The sequence below is a fragment of the Rhinolophus sinicus genome, chromosome 16 (assembly GCF_057876585.1).
Source record: "Rhinolophus sinicus isolate RSI-liver-muscle chromosome 16, RSI-T2T, whole genome shotgun sequence".
NCBI classification, from domain to species: Eukaryota; Metazoa; Chordata; class Mammalia; order Chiroptera; family Rhinolophidae; genus Rhinolophus; species Rhinolophus sinicus.
Window position 1 is genome coordinate 24,299,814 of NC_142516.1, and position 16,241 is coordinate 24,316,054.

The following is a 16,241-nucleotide window of genomic DNA, read 5'->3' on the forward strand; positions in this document are numbered from 1 at the left end:
AGTGTTCTTAAGCCTAAGACTTGTGTCACCAGGTTAAAGGAATCAATATAAACAGTCTAAACTGAATATAGGAAGAAAATGCAATCCCACACCCAGTGAAGAAAAACACTTTGTCCATTTCCTTAGACCTGCCTTCCTCCTCGACTCCAGGGGAGGTAAAACCAGAAGGTGGGAAACGTGGAGGAGCAAATTTCCTCTCCTCGTGTGTAAACACACACACACACATACATGCACACCCGCATACACGCACATACAAGTGCCAGCGTCCTGAGCCATAGATCATGCTTTAGCCAGGGAGGGGGTGGAGGTGGGAAGGAGATGAAATGGGCTTTTGAATGGGCCCAAACTGGTCTTTTTATTCCCCAGAGACTGGAAAGGCCTGAGCTCTGCCTGACATGCCATTGTAGGTTGGGAAAGGAAGATGAGGCAGTGACAGGAAAAAAATACAGCAATCTCATGTCCAAGTCCAGATGACAGAACAAACCAGCCACCCCGTGCAGGTGCACCTTCAGGCCTGCTGCTGCAGGACAGCTCACTCATGGTGTCTTATCAGCGTCTTACCCCCAGCTTGGTGCTTCTGAACAGGAGGCTTTGGCTTTTCAGTGTTGTGTTTGTTTACCCAACAGTGTTACTGGGTAATATGCCGGGTTCATGAGGTTCCATTAAGGTGGCTAGGATCAAAAAGAATTAAGAACTCTGATGTGGGGGGAAAAAAACAAAAAACCTGTCTGTGAAGAGTAGTGATTTTGTGTGAAAAATGACTAAGGGACAAATTCTGGCTCTGCAGTGGAAACTTGGGCAAGTTAAATAACCGCTTACAACTCAGTTTCCTCATCTGGGAAGTGAGAACAATACGTATAATCTATATAATATTAACACCAGAACACTGTTACGAACGCTAAGTGAGCTGATACACCGGAAGATCTTGGCACAGAGCCTGGCATCGGATAAGCTCTCAGCAAACCTTGGCTGTTACTCTTATTCTTACAATTTTACTTTAATTGTACTTACATTATAAATAATTCTGAAGTAGGCATCCATATACATAATTCCTTGACCATAGTTCTGATTATTTCTTTATGATAGGTTCCTGGAAGGATAATTACTTAGGCTCAAGCGTATGCACATATTGAGTAATCCTGCTTTTTAAAGTGATCCAGAAACGGCTATTCAACAGCTTGCTTCATTCGACTATCAGAGAATTCTGGAGCTCTGGAAATTAAATTCTTAGAGTGTAAACTATTTGGTAAATTACAAACCTAACTAAGGCTTATGCACAAATCTAGTGATCTTTTAAATCTGTTTGTGAGAGGTCATTAGCAAGAAAGAGAACACAAAATGGAAAGCTTCCCTGTTTATAGCAAACTCTTAAGAGTCCCAGTCGTGCAAGTTCAGTGTAGGAGTGTCCCTGGCTTCCCATAATCCTTCACATTCATTCCTGGGCATCTGGTAACACCTGCCACTTTTAATCCCTCACTTTGCATTGCCATTGAACCTCTAGATTCCCTCCTTATCTTTGACCTTTTAATTTAAAGATGTGACTTTTAACTAACCTTTGGCCTGTGGGTCAGCAGTTAAGCTATCCTTTCTCCCAGGCCCCTTTCATCTTTTGCCTTTTTAAGGACAAAGCCTGTTTTGCATAACTTACACAGATTTTGGTCATCTCAAGCCATTCTTAGGTGATGCAACCTCATAAGGCAGGTGCTGCAGGGGCCGTGCTGAATATATATTATGAGAAACAAACTTTTAAGAAGAGCTTTAGACTTTGGGTTTCTCAGGAAAATTCAGCCTGTTTAAGTTTCACTTCGATGCCGTCTGTTAGGGAAGGCTAGAGGAGCAATATTCTCAACAGAGCCAGTCTTGATACAGTTTTCTCAACTTGAAAGTGAGGTCACTTGCAGGGCTGTTGTATGAATTGTTAGAAACTGTCACTGTCCTCAAGGAGATCTTAGCTTGGGGTGGGGATAGGGACAGAATACACACAGTATTTGTAACACAGGGTAGAGAAATAAGTGTCGTGAAGTACATAGGGGATTCTAAGAAAGGAGAGATTAGATTGAGTGGTGAGAATCTAGACTTCATGTAAGAGATGATGTTTCAGATGAATCAAGTTTCCTGAAGGAGTGATATTTAAGATCAGTCTTGAAAGATTTCAGTACATGGAATTTGGTGCAGAAGGAGGGGTGAGTAGAACAAGTGAGAATGGGAACATTCATGCAAGCAGATGGAATCACAAGAGTAAAGCCAGAGGTATCAAAGAGTGGGGCATGTGGAGACCACCAAGTGAACTGGTTTCCTTAGCATGTATAATATATTTAGGTGATTGTGGAAGGTAAGGGGAAGGGTAGAGGGGGTCAGGCTGCAGAGGGCCTGATTTGCTGGGATATGGCATTGATTTTCTAGGCTAAAGACAGTGGTGGTGGGCGGGAGGTCACAGGGTTCAAAGCCAGAAGAGTGGCTGTGAGGATGGAGAGAATGGATGGATGTGCTTAGTTAATTCACGAAATTCTTTTTAAAAAGAACAAAAGAACAGTTTCTTTTCTTTATTTATTTTCAATAAGTTAATAGTGAAATAAATTAGAATCAATGGTTAAAACTCACAAAATGACAGATAAAATCTTTGGTTGATACCTCTAATTACATTCTACAAAGCACAATCATTCAATTTCAATAAAAAGGCAGATGAAGAAAATGACAGAGTGCTATTGAAAAGAGATGAACTTAATAATAATGTGCTTGTCCGTTTTCAATCCTAAAATACTTACTGCCTGAATTGGGCTGTCCGAGCCTGGGCTCTGGGTCAGGAGACCTGGCGCCGACCTGGGTTTCCACTAACTGTCCATGTGACCTCCGGAAAGTCACTTCCAAACCCTCTGGACCTATTTTTTCCTCTGTCATATGAGGAGTAGAATTAGCCAATCTAGTGATCTATATAAATAAATGAACTTGTTTATACCTGGTTTCCAGAAGTTTCCAGTGGTGTCCATAGCAGACCAAACACTTGTTTCAAGTAACAGAGTAGCACAGATGATATAATCTGTCTAAACTCTTCTGTTGGGTTCAAATGATCCATAAAGAGATATACCATCAGTAAACTACCTAATACGTTTGAACCACAAATGATTACTAGTAGAATCACAAAGCCTTAAGTATAGAACATCAAGGAAGACTACAGAGTGATTTTTCAGTTAGCTTGCCACCTGCTCAAGTCTCCAGTCTCGGCCCCCTGGCAGTGGGCCCCTTCCTGTCCCCCCACCCAGAGTGGTATATATTCCTTTACACATGGCATTCTCTGTTCCTTGCATTCCCTGCTCACTCACCTTCCCTATATCTTAGGCTCAAGGATACCTTGCGAAGACTTTGGTCCACATGTACCTACAATTCCTTTTGACAGCCACTTTAACTTAACACAACTTGATATACCAAAATCCAAGCTTGCAACAGAAGTCATTTAAGAGGTGAATTACATAAAGTAATATTTTAAATGTTTATTCATTATCAAAGGGATTTCCCGCAGGTTTCCTTTAAATAATTACCCCCCCCCATATAGTTTAATGATAACTCAATCTCCCCACAACTTTTCAGGAGTTCTCTGTTACATTTCAGTGGAAAGGTCCTCTGTGCACACAGACATGACCCCCAATAGCAGAAAAATGCACTCATTCTGAGAAGAGCAATAAAATCCTGTATCAGGCAAAGAGGTCCTTTGTGCCTTCCTTGGCAACATGTTAAAATGAAGCTAATGTACAAATACTGTGAAAAGTGTTGGTTTGACTGAGAGCCAGATGAGAGAGTAAGTAATGCTGTTCAATTGACAATTATCATCAAAGCTTTGGTAATTTGGGAACAAACTTAAGTCCACAACTTTGGGGAAATAAAATGTCCCAAAGACATTCAAATGACATTTGTATCTCGGGCTCAACTATGGGATTCAGGTTTGAACACAAGCATCATCAGGGGAGCATGTGGTGAAGGGTTTCTCCAGGTCCACCCTGTTCCACTGACGTGGGGGTACCACCCCTCCCAGCATAAGATTGAGCAAATTACAAATTCATTAATTCATTAGAGTCTGGTATTACATTCCTATTGTCTGCTCTCAACCTTTTGTTGAAACTAAGCTCTCTGTTAAATGAGTTGTTAAATGGTAATGTTTGGATTTTCATAATCATATTTGAATTTTACGGGTCTTAAATCAGCAGGAACTCAGGCTGAATTTGAAATTTTCATACCTGACATGTGACACTGAGGGGTTAGATAACCTATTTTAGCTAACCATTTTGCATAAGAAAACTATGAACTCTAATTTATAAATTATCAAGTCCTTTCCTCTTCAGATATAATCCACCATTTGGCTTTAGCGATAACATATATAGAAATGGCTCGACGCAACTAACACCTTGCGTTTCCATAAAGGATGCAGAGTTCCTCCACATGTATCTGCTGTGTTCCTGTAATGTTCACATGTCGGGAGCGTCTTTTCTCCACAGATTTTCCCATAAGGCTCCCGGTTGGTTGCTGTAAGGGCTATCTTTACATTTGTCGACCTGCAAACTTATTTTGTTCACCCTTGGCCAAATATGCCTCATTTTTCAAAACAAACTTTAAAATATGTTCTGAGGGAAGCACCTTCTACTCATCCGACATGCATCATTAGAAAACTCCTTCCTTGTAACTGAAAACATATTGAGTGAAACAGTGATTTTCAAACCTGTTTTTAACCTATCATGTTTTTTTCTTCAAACAACATCTTATGGAGGTCCTGGATATATAAAATAGAGACAGTCTGCTCTGGCTGAAGCCCAGAGGGTGGTGGACTCCAAAGCCACATTCCTCGTGACCTCCTTTCGGCTCCCTGCAGCTGTCCCCGAGCCACAGCCTAATGAAGCTTAAACTCATGCCTCACAAATTATTCATCAAGTTGACTCCGCAACATGCAAAAGGTGGTTGATAGCCAGCGACGTCTGAACAAGTGCTGCCCTGGGTGACGAGAATTGGAGCCACACTAAGGAATGTGGTGGCTTGGGCCAGGGGAAGGAACCTGGTAGTCACCAAGGAGAGTCCTGTCTGGCAGGTGGGGCCCTGGGGGGAAGAGTCCCAGAATGTTTCCTGGAGCAGCCACTCCCGTTTGCTGCAGGCTTTGCTCCCCCAAGACCTTGACCAAGAAGTTGATGTACCTCATTGCCAGGCGAAGCGTTTCATTTTTGCTCAGTTTTTTGTCTGGAGGGTGAGTGGGGAGGAGCTTCCTCAGCTTGGCAAAGGCACTGTTGACAGTTTGCTGCCTCCACCGTTCCCGGGTATTTGTGACGATCTTCCTGGTCATGTCTGAGTTCCTGGGATGGGAAAGAGAAAGGCCCTAAGGGCCAACACCTTGTGAGAGGCCTGGTGGGTAGCACGTGTCCTGCCCAAAACTTGAGATCTCCTTGACCCAGATTTTAGGAAATTCATTTCCTCATTTTTCAGGTTTTTTGAATATTTCTTTTGGGAAGGGAAGAAGATGAGACAGAAGAAAGGGCAAGGTAAGAACAACACCCTTCAGCCCTTTTCTCCCTGACTGTTTTGAAGCCTCCAGTTATAGGGTTATTTAATCCCAAAACTCTCATTACTTCTTTTATAATCAACTTTTCCTAATTGTTCAGACTCAGGCACAGGATAGGATTGAATACAAATGTAGGATCGAGTAACAAAATATATATTCAGCCAATAGAGTTGAATATGGATTCTTAAGAGAAAAGCTGTGATCCTAGGTTGCATTAATGAGACCATATTTGGAATGAAAATGATAGCACAATGCTCCTCTTAGCTGGGAGACCTCACTTAGAGGATTGGGCCCGGGTGGAAGAGCTACAATCCCCCACACTGGACCGCATTTAGAGGAGGATGAACAGCATGCTGAAGAGTCTTGAAACTACTGTATGAAAAACAGAAGTGGGGCTATTTAGTGTGACACAAGAAGAAAGACAAGGGACAGATGGGGGTGGTAATTGGGCCTGGATACTGTGGAAGATACCCAGGCCTCCCCAAGACTCCATTTAGATGACCTCTCCAACCCTAGGAGAGGTGATTATCCTAATATATGCTCAAATTTTATTTAACTCTTAGAGGCATGAGCCCCTTTTCTCATGTGGCTTGGATTGACATGTGTCAACGGGAACATTTTTTGATGCATCAGCAAATGAGCCAAAACACAGTACCCAACAATTTGGTGCTTTTCACTCACTGCTGTCAGCTTGCCTCCTGCTCCAGTCTCAGCTCCCTGGCAGTGGGCCCCTTCTTGTTCCCCCAAAGCGTAGTATATATTCCTTTCCACACGCCATTCTCTGTTCCTTGAGCTCCTTGCTCACTCAACTTGCCTATTTCTTCACGTTCTTTAGGAGGCAGCTCAAATGCCTCCTTTTCTGTGAAGCTGTCCAGGCCATCCCAGAGGCCCCACCCCCCCAACTGCATGACCTCCCCTCACTGAACTTCTGCAGCCCTTGGTGGTAGACGGAGGCTGTTAGGATAATTAAATAAATAAGGTAATATTTTTAAATCACTTATAACATTGCCTGACACATAGTAATTGCTATAAAAGCATCGATGAATAAATACAAGATAATAAGTATATTTATAAATAAAAATAATTTTCAGGGCATGGAAAATACCTAGAGGGTGATTTCTTGTTTTTCTATAACCACGCCTGCTAAAATCTCTCAGTTCTTGGTGATTTTGTCCTTTTATTTTAACCCTTCAGTAGACGTACTCTGTGCCAGGCCCTGTGCTATGAGCTGGGTTTGTGGACATGGCTGCTCGGGGCACTTGTTCTCAAGGAGCTTCTTGGATGGTCTGGTGAAGGAGGTGGCACCGACAGAAGCACTTTAAAATCACAGCACAAAATCCCACACACTAAGGGCCAGAACAACACTTGCTGACTAGAGAAAGGTGTAAAAGAATCACACCAAGACCAAAATGATCAAAAAACAAAACAAAAAAAAGACCAAAATGATCAGCTTGGTGCCACTGAACTTGTCCTGAAAATTTACCTTCCTTTAATTTTTATTTGGATTTTCACAAGAATATGGTGTGTGGGTAAATACCTCGCATATCTAGGTTACATAAAGCATTGTGTAGAATGTCAGGAACTCAGTGGGGTCTCTCAAAATGCCAGCTTCCTTCTACACCTGTTGTTTATGCTAACAGCCCACATTGCAGGAAGGAGTTGGAGGGTTAAAAATTGGCAAGTATGGTAAGAAAAGGTGGGTCCACTTTATGTGAAAAGAACCTAAAAAAAAATGACTTCTTCAGGCCCCAGGGAATTGTGAGAAAGCGGGTCCTTTTCTAACTTAAAACACTTGGAAAGTCTGCCTATCAGCTCTTCTCCTGTTCTGTTTGAGTGGAAGCACCCAAGTAGCACCCCAGACCAATTAAAGAAAAATCTCTGAGGACATCGGTAATTTTTAAAACTGCTTTAGGTAGATCAGCTGGGTCCTCCAGGAAGCAGATGCTGAGTTGGAGTTGGGTGCACAAGCAGTTTACTGGGGGTTAAACGCCTGTGAGAGATAAAAAGGGAAGAAAGCAGAACTGGGCAAAGAACGCCTCCAGACTGCCACGTACTTCTGACACCAATGACAGGAAAGCAGGGAAGAAGCAGGATGGGTCAGAAGGGCCTCAGCCTGCAATGCAGATTTGAAAAAGCGGCTGTCCACCAGCAAGGAGCTCTGGGGCAAAGACTGCCTGTTAGAGGAGACCCCACTGGGCAGAAATAGCCAGATCCTGGTAGCCCCGCCATGCTCAGTCACTGGCTGGGTACTGCCAAGGAAGTGCCATCCTGAAGGCACTGCAGCTGAGGGCTGTCAGCTGCCTGCTCTCCTTGCAAATGAACTGCAAGTTCTTTCTCGATGTGAGATCCAAGGAGCACGTTTCCAAGTGATCTCAGCGTGCGGCCAACATTGAGAACCGCTGCTCTACTCTCTGAATAGGAACACTGATGCCTAGCAAAACTGCGTTTAATAAGGAAGCAGTATATTCACATACAAGACACCTGCCAGCTGGAGGAAGGTACAGCAGGAGTACAAAACAGAGGGGAAAAGCCACCCTTTCCCTCAGAAGGTGGGTGTTCTCGTCCCAGCACCGAACACTAACCAGCCACGAGACGCTCCAGTGGGTTCCCCTGAGCCTCCGTTCCTCAGCTGTCAAACGGGCCAATGATACCATTCTCTCCCCACAGGGCTCTTGTAAGGACCAAATGAAAAATGGCATAGGAAAGCATCCTGTGAACTACACGGTAAGGAAAATGAGAGCAAACAGCACCTGCTTTGGGCCAGGCACTGTTTTCATGTGTGAAGGCATGCTACATAAACATGTAAGCAGCGTTTGGCTGTGGTGACAGGGCTGCACACACTGCTGGGATTGGCCTAGGGAGGCAGACATGTATGTCCCAGAAGTTACCTCACTATATGATGTGTTGGTATCTTTGTCCTTCCACAGGAACCAAATGGCGTTCCCAGGTAACCGGGACAAGCTGCTCTGTTACCACCGAGCCCGGACTCTATGGGAGTCAGCCACCCGTGGAGGCATCCGTGTGGCTGTTTATCCAAAGCCTCCAGAGCCAGAACCCTGGTTTGACTTTTGGCTCTACTCCTCCTAGCTCTGTGACCTTGAACAATCTCTTAACCTCTCTGTGCTTCAAATGCCTCATTACTGAAGGACGACTCAGGGTAGGACACATGAAATGATGCATGTAAAGTACCTTAGGGCAATGTCTGGGACACAGTAAGTGCTCAATAAATGTTAAATTATTACAGTTATCTCTACAAATACAACAGAGAAGTCAATGTTCATTATAATTTTTTTTCCCTAATGAAGCTATATTGCAGTAGAAAAGATCTGAGCTTTATTTATGTATTTGTTTCACTCTATAGGAATGTATAGGAATGTGTGTGTGTGTGTGTGTGTGTGTGTGTGTGTGTGTGTGTGTGTGTGTAGATGTAGAGCAAAAATACCTGGAAGGATTCAGATCAAACTGTCAATAGTGCTTCCTTGGGGGAGGACAGTAGGTTAGGGGAAGATAGATAAAGGAGACATGTATTTTATTCTATATAGTTTGGTACTGCTTTACATTTTTATAATAAGAAAGTATTTGTATATTATTTGCTTCATAACAGAAAAAACTCGAGAAAGTTTGTGAGCTGTAATGTAGGAAAACCTGGCTTTGACTCTCAGCTCCCAATTTCCTAGTTACCTGATTCTGAGAAAATCAGTTCACTTCTTTAAGCCTCAGTTTTCTTCTCTAAAAAATGGAAATAAAGCCACCCTCCAGGTTCTTGCAAGGATTATACAAGACACTATGTAAAGTATATAAATATATCAATGAGACACTATGTGCCTGGAACATAGGTGCTCAATAAATACAAGACTTTTCTTCCCTACACAGATGAGAAGTGTCATTACTGCAGAGAATGGCATTTTTCAGTCATCTACATCCCCCGGGACATGTCCCCAGCCAGGTTCCTGTTGCCTTTCCTGCTTCTGTCTGGGTTGGAGCATCCAGTGCTGTGCTGAGAACCCATTGGTGAGCAGAAGCATGGCAACCCAAGTTCACTGTCTGGCTTCAGGCTCCCTCCACCAGCCACATAGTCCCACTTCCTCTCCCTGTGGAGACACTCCCAGTTGGAGCCATGGTCCAGTTACAGTCATGTGCCCTCTAAGCTTTGGTACCCACACTTACTGACACGACGTGCCAACTCCTGTGCTGGGTGCTGGCTACTGAGGGGCCACTGCCTGTGTGACGTGGGGAGGGAAGCACAGGGGCTAACCCAGGCATTCTGGGGAGCTTCCAGGCCGGCCACGCATCTTTCCAAACTGAAGGGATGAACCAGGTGATTCCCAAGGCCTCTTTCTGGTCTGAAATGGTATGACACCCTGCTTATCGCTACTTACCTGACCTAAGCCATTTCTAAATAACCCAGTCTTTGGTTCTCCAACGAAAATATGAGTGTTGTCAGAACTGTGTCCAACTATACCTAAAATATGAAAGTTTGAACCTAAACCAGGAAGATTTATAAGATAGAAAGAAAACTCAAATTTTACTCACAGCGAGGTTGGCTGCTTTGCAGCCACGACTGTGAGAGCAAAGTTACTTTCAAGCTTCTCTTGTTCAAAAGAGGGTTTAGCTCATTCACCAAGTCAATTCCAGTCTCACGGGGGTCTTTTTCAAGCTGGGAAGAAAAAGATTAGGCAGGATAAACTAACTGGTGTTCTCTTCTAAGAGGGCTCGATCCTATTGTGCTAGAAGCAGAGGAAACCAGAGATGAGAAGACAGCTTCTGAAACAAGGCCCACCATCCTACGAGGTGCTTAATTATTACCTGTTGATTTATCCTCAAGTGTGTTACTCCCCTTCTCCCTAGGGGGAAGTAGAACTCAGTGATTTAACAAGCTGGAAAAATTCAAAGTAGAGGTCAGTGGAAAATTACTAAAATCCTTATTAAATTAAAGGAAAATTGCACTTGGTGTTTTTCCAGTTGCAAGGAGTGATTGCTGCTAGTATTGATTTTTGAATAATTTAAGAGCTTAAATAATAGGCCAGATGCCAGAGAATCAGAAAACATCTGATAGATGTCAAAATAGGGGTGAAGCATTTTGTCCCAAGTTACACAGAGAATCAGTGGCACAGCCTGCATCCCAAACCTGGGTATTTATGCATCCATATCGCCCCTGATCCTGCTGTGACAGGGTCCATAACCTTTTTTGTGTGTGTGCCATGGACCTTTTTGGCAGTCTGGGGAAGCCTACAGATGGATTCCATCTCAGAACAGTGATTTTAAATACATATCATAGAAAGTCTTTGGTTCCCTTCTCAAAATAATGATTTCAAATGCATGAATTAAAATGCATAGATACATAAAATAACCAATTATACTTAATAGTTATTAAAATACTTTTAAAATGTAACACATGTGCTTTGTACTGCATGTGCTTTGTAATACGTGTGTTTTTTTAACACATTAAATAGATTTATTACCATAATTTCTATAGAGTGATATGTAAATGATTTTTTCAAAAGATGTGCAACGCTGTAATGTGAAAGTATGATTTCTATTGGTGACAAAGTCACCAATGCTGCTAAAACGACTGCTGTTTACTACCCACATTCACAAGTAAAGGAAATGCTAAATTTTGATTAAAAGTTTCTGAAAATAAAGATGGAAGTTTACCTCATCCAAATACATAGAACCCCGGAATTCTATGTAGACACCCCTGGGTGGGTGGGCATCATGGACCCTGGATCTAAATGCCTGTACAAGAGGAATGTCATGGCAAATACAATAGGAATATAGGTGTATCGGTCACCACTGAAGGTAACAGATTACCAGAGAACGGACTGACACTTACACCCCCAGAGATGGTGACTAATACCCCAGGTAGCTGCTGCTGCCTTTTTGTGCTGGTGCTTCCTGGTGACAGAGCCCAGGTCAGCTTGAAAGAATGCAGGATAGGCACATGGCCAAACTCCTGCGGCTCTTTTATCATAAAACTTTAAATTTCTCTTCCTGATGTGTGGCCTTGCATATTGTCTCTTCTTTTATGCGTCTCTTGAAAGCGAGTGAAACCACTCTGGAGAAAGGGGGAGATGAAGGGTGGTTTCTATCGTTTGTTGGGTTAGGGGAAGGTGCCTAACCTTGGATACCAGGTACACCTTTGCCTTTTGAAATGTCTGTATAAGTAACACATGCTCATTTAAGGGAAGAAAACAAAAAATCAAGCAGGATGCAAGTGCATAAAGTAAAAAACAAAAGGCTCCCTATCTATCTGTCCACCTAGTCAGTCTCACTCCCCAGCAGTAGCCAGTCTGGGATAGATATGCTTTATATACAATATGAATCAGAATACATGCTATTACGCACGTTTCTTTTCTCACCAGACGACTGCATGCTGATGTTCTAAGTGAGTACATGTACTGTGAATACCAGCCTTTGCGTGGGCACTGGCAGAGACCCATGGTCCAAGGTGCGCTCAACGCCGGAGCCTAGCTACCCACCCCTCCAACCCGCTGCCCTCGCCAGCGTCACTTCCCGGCTTTTCCTTTTTTCTTTTTATAGCTTTTGCTGCCCCTGCCTGCAGTGCCTTGCCTTCTGAATAAGGAGTTCAGGCACCCCGGAAAGCATCTCGTGCTAAAGTTTCGCACCTGTCAGGTGTCCAGGAATTGCTCATCGGGACCCAGGAGCCCTCTAAATGGCCCTCCGAGGTGCTGTGGGGTGTCCCCGGCATCGTGTATCAAAGCGAGGTGTCCCTGCCAAACACGCGCTAGGGGACCGGCAACCTCCCGGAGCTGCGCCACCTCCCCTGCCCGCAGAAAGCCCCCAGGTCTTCTCACCTATCGGATAGGCTTGGTGGCTGCTACCACGTCGCCTTGACACTCCTGCCCTTCCGGGCCAGTGAGTCTTGGACTCGGGGGTGCTGTGTAGGAGATCCGCTGGCCCAAGAGCCCTGCCCCGGCGATGCCCACTTTCCCCCGGAGTCGACGCACCTCCTTGCCAAGAGCCGGGAGCCCCCGCCGAAGTTGTCGCCGGCGGTGCGCGCGCCCTCGCCTGGACACCTCCTCCGCCACCGCCTTTATAGGACACCGCCCTTTGTTAGCGCTGCCCTTCGGGCCCTTCCCGCTCGAAACTCCCGCAGGTCCCGCCCCATTCCCCATTCCCCATTCCCCGCGCCCCCACTTCCCGGTACCAGCCCTCCCTGTGCCCTAGAAAGGGACAGAGGGGGAAGGAGAAGCCCGCTTTGTGTATGGCTTGGGCACGGGAGGGGTCCTGCCACCCATCCCGAGGGCCCTGCCCCGTGCAGCTCAGAAAGTAAGTACCCCGCCATTAGTTCATCAGATGGCAATGATTTAAGCCCCAGCGAGTCTACTACGGCAGTAGGAGAACCACTTGCTTCAGAATCAAAGGTGAGGGGAGGCAGATCTCAAAACCCACAACCCAGACCCACCAGATCAGGTTTTCTGGGGGCGGGATCTGAAATCTGTGTTTTCACTAATGGACCGAATGAGATCAATCAAGATGCACGTCGAAGTTTAACATCACTGCTGTGGGCAGATTACGGAATATGTGTATCTCAGTGTCCAGGGCCGGCACAGGACTTTGTTATTTCAGTGGCCTTCCCTCTTCTGCGTTTGCCTCTTTCCTTCTATTTATTCTCCAACATCACCCAGAATGATTCTCTAAAAACACGTCAGATTCCTGTCACTTCTCTGCTCAAAATCCCGTGGTGGCTCTTCATTACATTCATTCAGAGTTAAGCTCAAGTGTCTGTGGTGGCTCAGGAGATACCCTTTACCTAGGGTTTCCAGGCGGGAATTCCTGCCCATTTTCAGGAATTTTTTTCGCTTTCCCTTTCCAGCATCCCGAGATATAAACTGTTTTCTGTTCTCCATGATGAATCATTTCCACAAAGTGACGACTGATACTACCAACCACCTGGGTTCAAGGAGCAAATTTTCCTGATTTCCCGACCAACTTTTCTCGGGATTTAGGAACAGGAAAGTAAAACAAAACAAACAAACAACAAAAAAAACACATGAGAATGGGTGGGAATTCCCACCTGGAAACCCTACCTTTACCTGACCTGTCTGTTCTTTATCTCCTTGTTTCCTCTGGTCTACCACCCTGACCTCTGTTGTTTCAGAAACATGCCAGGCACTCTCCTGCCTCAGGGCCTTTGCACTGCTTTCTCTGCCAGACACACTCTTCCCCCAAGTTATCCATATAGTTCCTTCCCACACCTTCTTTCATTCATTCAACAAATTATTATTGGGTGCCTACTATGGGCCAGTGCCTGTTGTAGGCACTGGGAACACAATTTCAAACAAAACAGACACAAATCCCTGCCCTCAAGGAGCTGTCGTACTTCAGGTCTTTGCTCAGATGTTACTTTCTCAATGAAGGACCTCTGACCACAGTATCTAAAATTGCACCTTCACACCCACAAGTACCCCATTGTCCCTACCCTGCTTTATTCTCCTTAGCACTCATCTCAATTTAGTAATATTTTACTTATTTATCTTGCTGTTGACTCCCTAGCCTCAGTGAATTGAATAGGCATCCATCAAACGTTGGTTGACTAATGAACCCATCGGTAATGAATTTCTAGGCATCTCACTCTCTGAAGGACCCAGCATAGGGTTTGGCACAATAAATTCACAAATGCATCACAGCTTAGTGGATAAAAACAAAGGACCCTGGAGTCGCATGAAATCTCTGATCTACCCACTTGTTTAATTCCCAGGGAAATTAAGTAACTTCTCCCTGCCTCAGTTTCCTCACCTGTAAAGTGGGGACAATGATAGGACTGTGAGCATTAAATGAGAAAAAGAAAATAGCAAAAATTTAGCACTGTGCCTAGCACTCCGTCAGAATATTGTACAATTTATTGTGGTAAATTGTATTATTGTTACAACTACTAGCTCCCTTTCCTATGAGGGAATTTCATAGCCTGACCTCTGCCATGTGACTGGCAGTGTCTCCCCCATAGGTGGAGGGAGAGCATTTATCTGCCTGCTAGCCTTGGCCATGTGGCTTGCATCCACCAATGAAATGTGAGCAGACATGACTCACATTTAAGAGGCACTGCCTGTTGGGCTCAGGCAAGGGAGCATTATGCTTGGGTTTGCTCTTTAAGCCTGGAGGCCACAGAGCACACCGACAGCCAACCACAGCCCTCACGTTAACATGAATGATGAATCAATCTTTGCTTCTGTAAGCCACTGAGACTTTTGGGTTATTTGTCCCTCTCCTCAAAAAAAGAATTAATACAGCTCTTATTATAAATAAAAAAAGATGTAAGAATTGCTAGGTTTTCAGGAGGTAGGAAGGTGAAGAAAACTCTGTCTATGCCTTCAAGGAGTTCACAGTCTTTGGGAGGGAGAGGACACAACAAAAATGACTAAATACAAGATAGATCATCCTGAGCACCAGAGAGTGTGAAATTGGAGTTAGGGAGGCAAACACTTCTAGCTGGCAGATCAGGGATTCCTCGTGGGAGGGATGGCATTTAGAGTAGGCCTTGAGGCAGGGCTGCCTCTGACATTTGTGGGACTTAGGACGAGGGAACACATGGAGACTCCTGACCCATCCCCATCCCATTTTTCCCTACCCTCCAGCTCTGTCCTGCTCTGTGAAGGGCCTTTGTATATGATGGGACTCCCAGCGCAGACAGGCCTAAGGAAAAACCCTGTGCAAGCTCTGAAAATGGCATTTGGGCCATTTGAGCAGGAATTCAGAGGTCCCAGCTACTCAGACTGTGTGGTTTAGAATGTGGGGAAGGTGCTAGAGGAGGGCCAGAGCAGGGCCATCTAAAACACAGACCCCAAGGCTGGGCAGGAGGGCAGTCCATGCGACAGCAACTGTGTGCCTCCAACATGGGAGTAATATGTTTAGACTTGCAGGTTACGAGGATGGTGCTGGTGGCAGAGCAAAGCATGGATTGGAGGGTGGGTTGGAGAGCATTAATCAGTCAATTTATGTATAGGCACAAAAGGGGCCTTTAAAATCATAACTTAATTTGTGCAGTAAACATTGCCCATTTGTCGGCCCCTTTCTGCCTTTTTGTTTTCTTTGTGTGCTGTGGGAAGGGGGTTGCTGCCTCAAGGTGCTTATGGTACCCAAGCTTTTCCACCCTGCCCTACTGTATCACAATTCTGATGGAGCGCTTGTTAGATTTGAAACCAAGAACTGGTATTACCCTTCATCTTAGCCAAACACCTGAGGTAATATATTCTCTTAATGGCATATTCTACAGTTGTAAACAAAGGAATTGTGGCAACTGGGCAGCAAGATCGGATGCTAAATGAAACAATAAACTATAAAACAAGACATGTATGCAATTGGACAAAGACTGAGACTACCGAGGAGTAAACAGAAGGGAGCACGATTGCGTTGGCACACTGGAACCAGGGTTGACATTTGGTTTCTTCTGAAAACCTTCTTCTTATATGTGATTGCTGGTCTTACAGTTTTTAAAATGGGAGAAGGTGGGGAAAGAATTTCGTTTTACCATTCCACTAGCAGTGATTCTTCAGAGTGATGGGCCCTCTCCCATCCCAGTCTCCCAGGATGGAGAGTTTAGGGGCTGGGTCCAGAGAAAGGGGTTGAAGTAGAAATTTACATAATCCGATTATTGGGGGATTAGGTTTGGGCAGCTAAACGCCTCTGTGTGCTTGAGCTAAAGCCCTTACTATTCATGGCTCTCACCGCCCCCTGGAGAGACTGC

General features: G+C 44.7%; 1 protein-coding gene and 1 long non-coding RNA gene across 7 annotated transcripts; one reads left to right on the forward strand and one right to left on the reverse strand.

The window, feature by feature from the left end:
* Nucleotides 1–2,529: 2,529 nt before the first annotated feature.
* Nucleotides 2,530–12,687, reverse strand: TAL2 (TAL bHLH transcription factor 2). Of its 6 annotated transcripts, none has more exons than XM_019734148.3 (3): nucleotides 12,352–12,614; nucleotides 10,070–10,193; nucleotides 2,530–5,330 (listed from the first exon to the last, which is right to left on the reverse strand). In XM_019734148.3, exon 3 carries the CDS (start codon nucleotides 5,318–5,320, stop codon nucleotides 5,003–5,005), a length of 318 nt encoding a protein of 105 aa, XP_019589707.1. In that variant the 5' UTR covers nucleotides 5,321–5,330; nucleotides 10,070–10,193; nucleotides 12,352–12,614; the 3' UTR covers nucleotides 2,530–5,002. The 6 variants fall into 6 exon arrangements, 5 of the variants coding, with proteins under 5 accessions (XP_019589707.1, XP_019589705.1, XP_019589708.1 ...); XM_019734146.3 differs by having other exon boundaries at nucleotides 2,530–5,353; nucleotides 12,352–12,611; XR_016019218.1 differs by lacking the exon at nucleotides 2,530–5,330 and adding an exon at nucleotides 5,339–5,353 and having other exon boundaries at nucleotides 12,352–12,687.
* LOC141571164 (uncharacterized) lies at nucleotides 6,845–8,556 on the forward strand. Its single transcript, XR_012495874.2, has 3 exons — nucleotides 6,845–8,085; nucleotides 8,204–8,260; nucleotides 8,464–8,556. It is a non-coding gene; the product is annotated as an uncharacterized LOC141571164 (long non-coding RNA).
* Nucleotides 12,688–16,241: the final 3,554 nt, after the last annotated feature.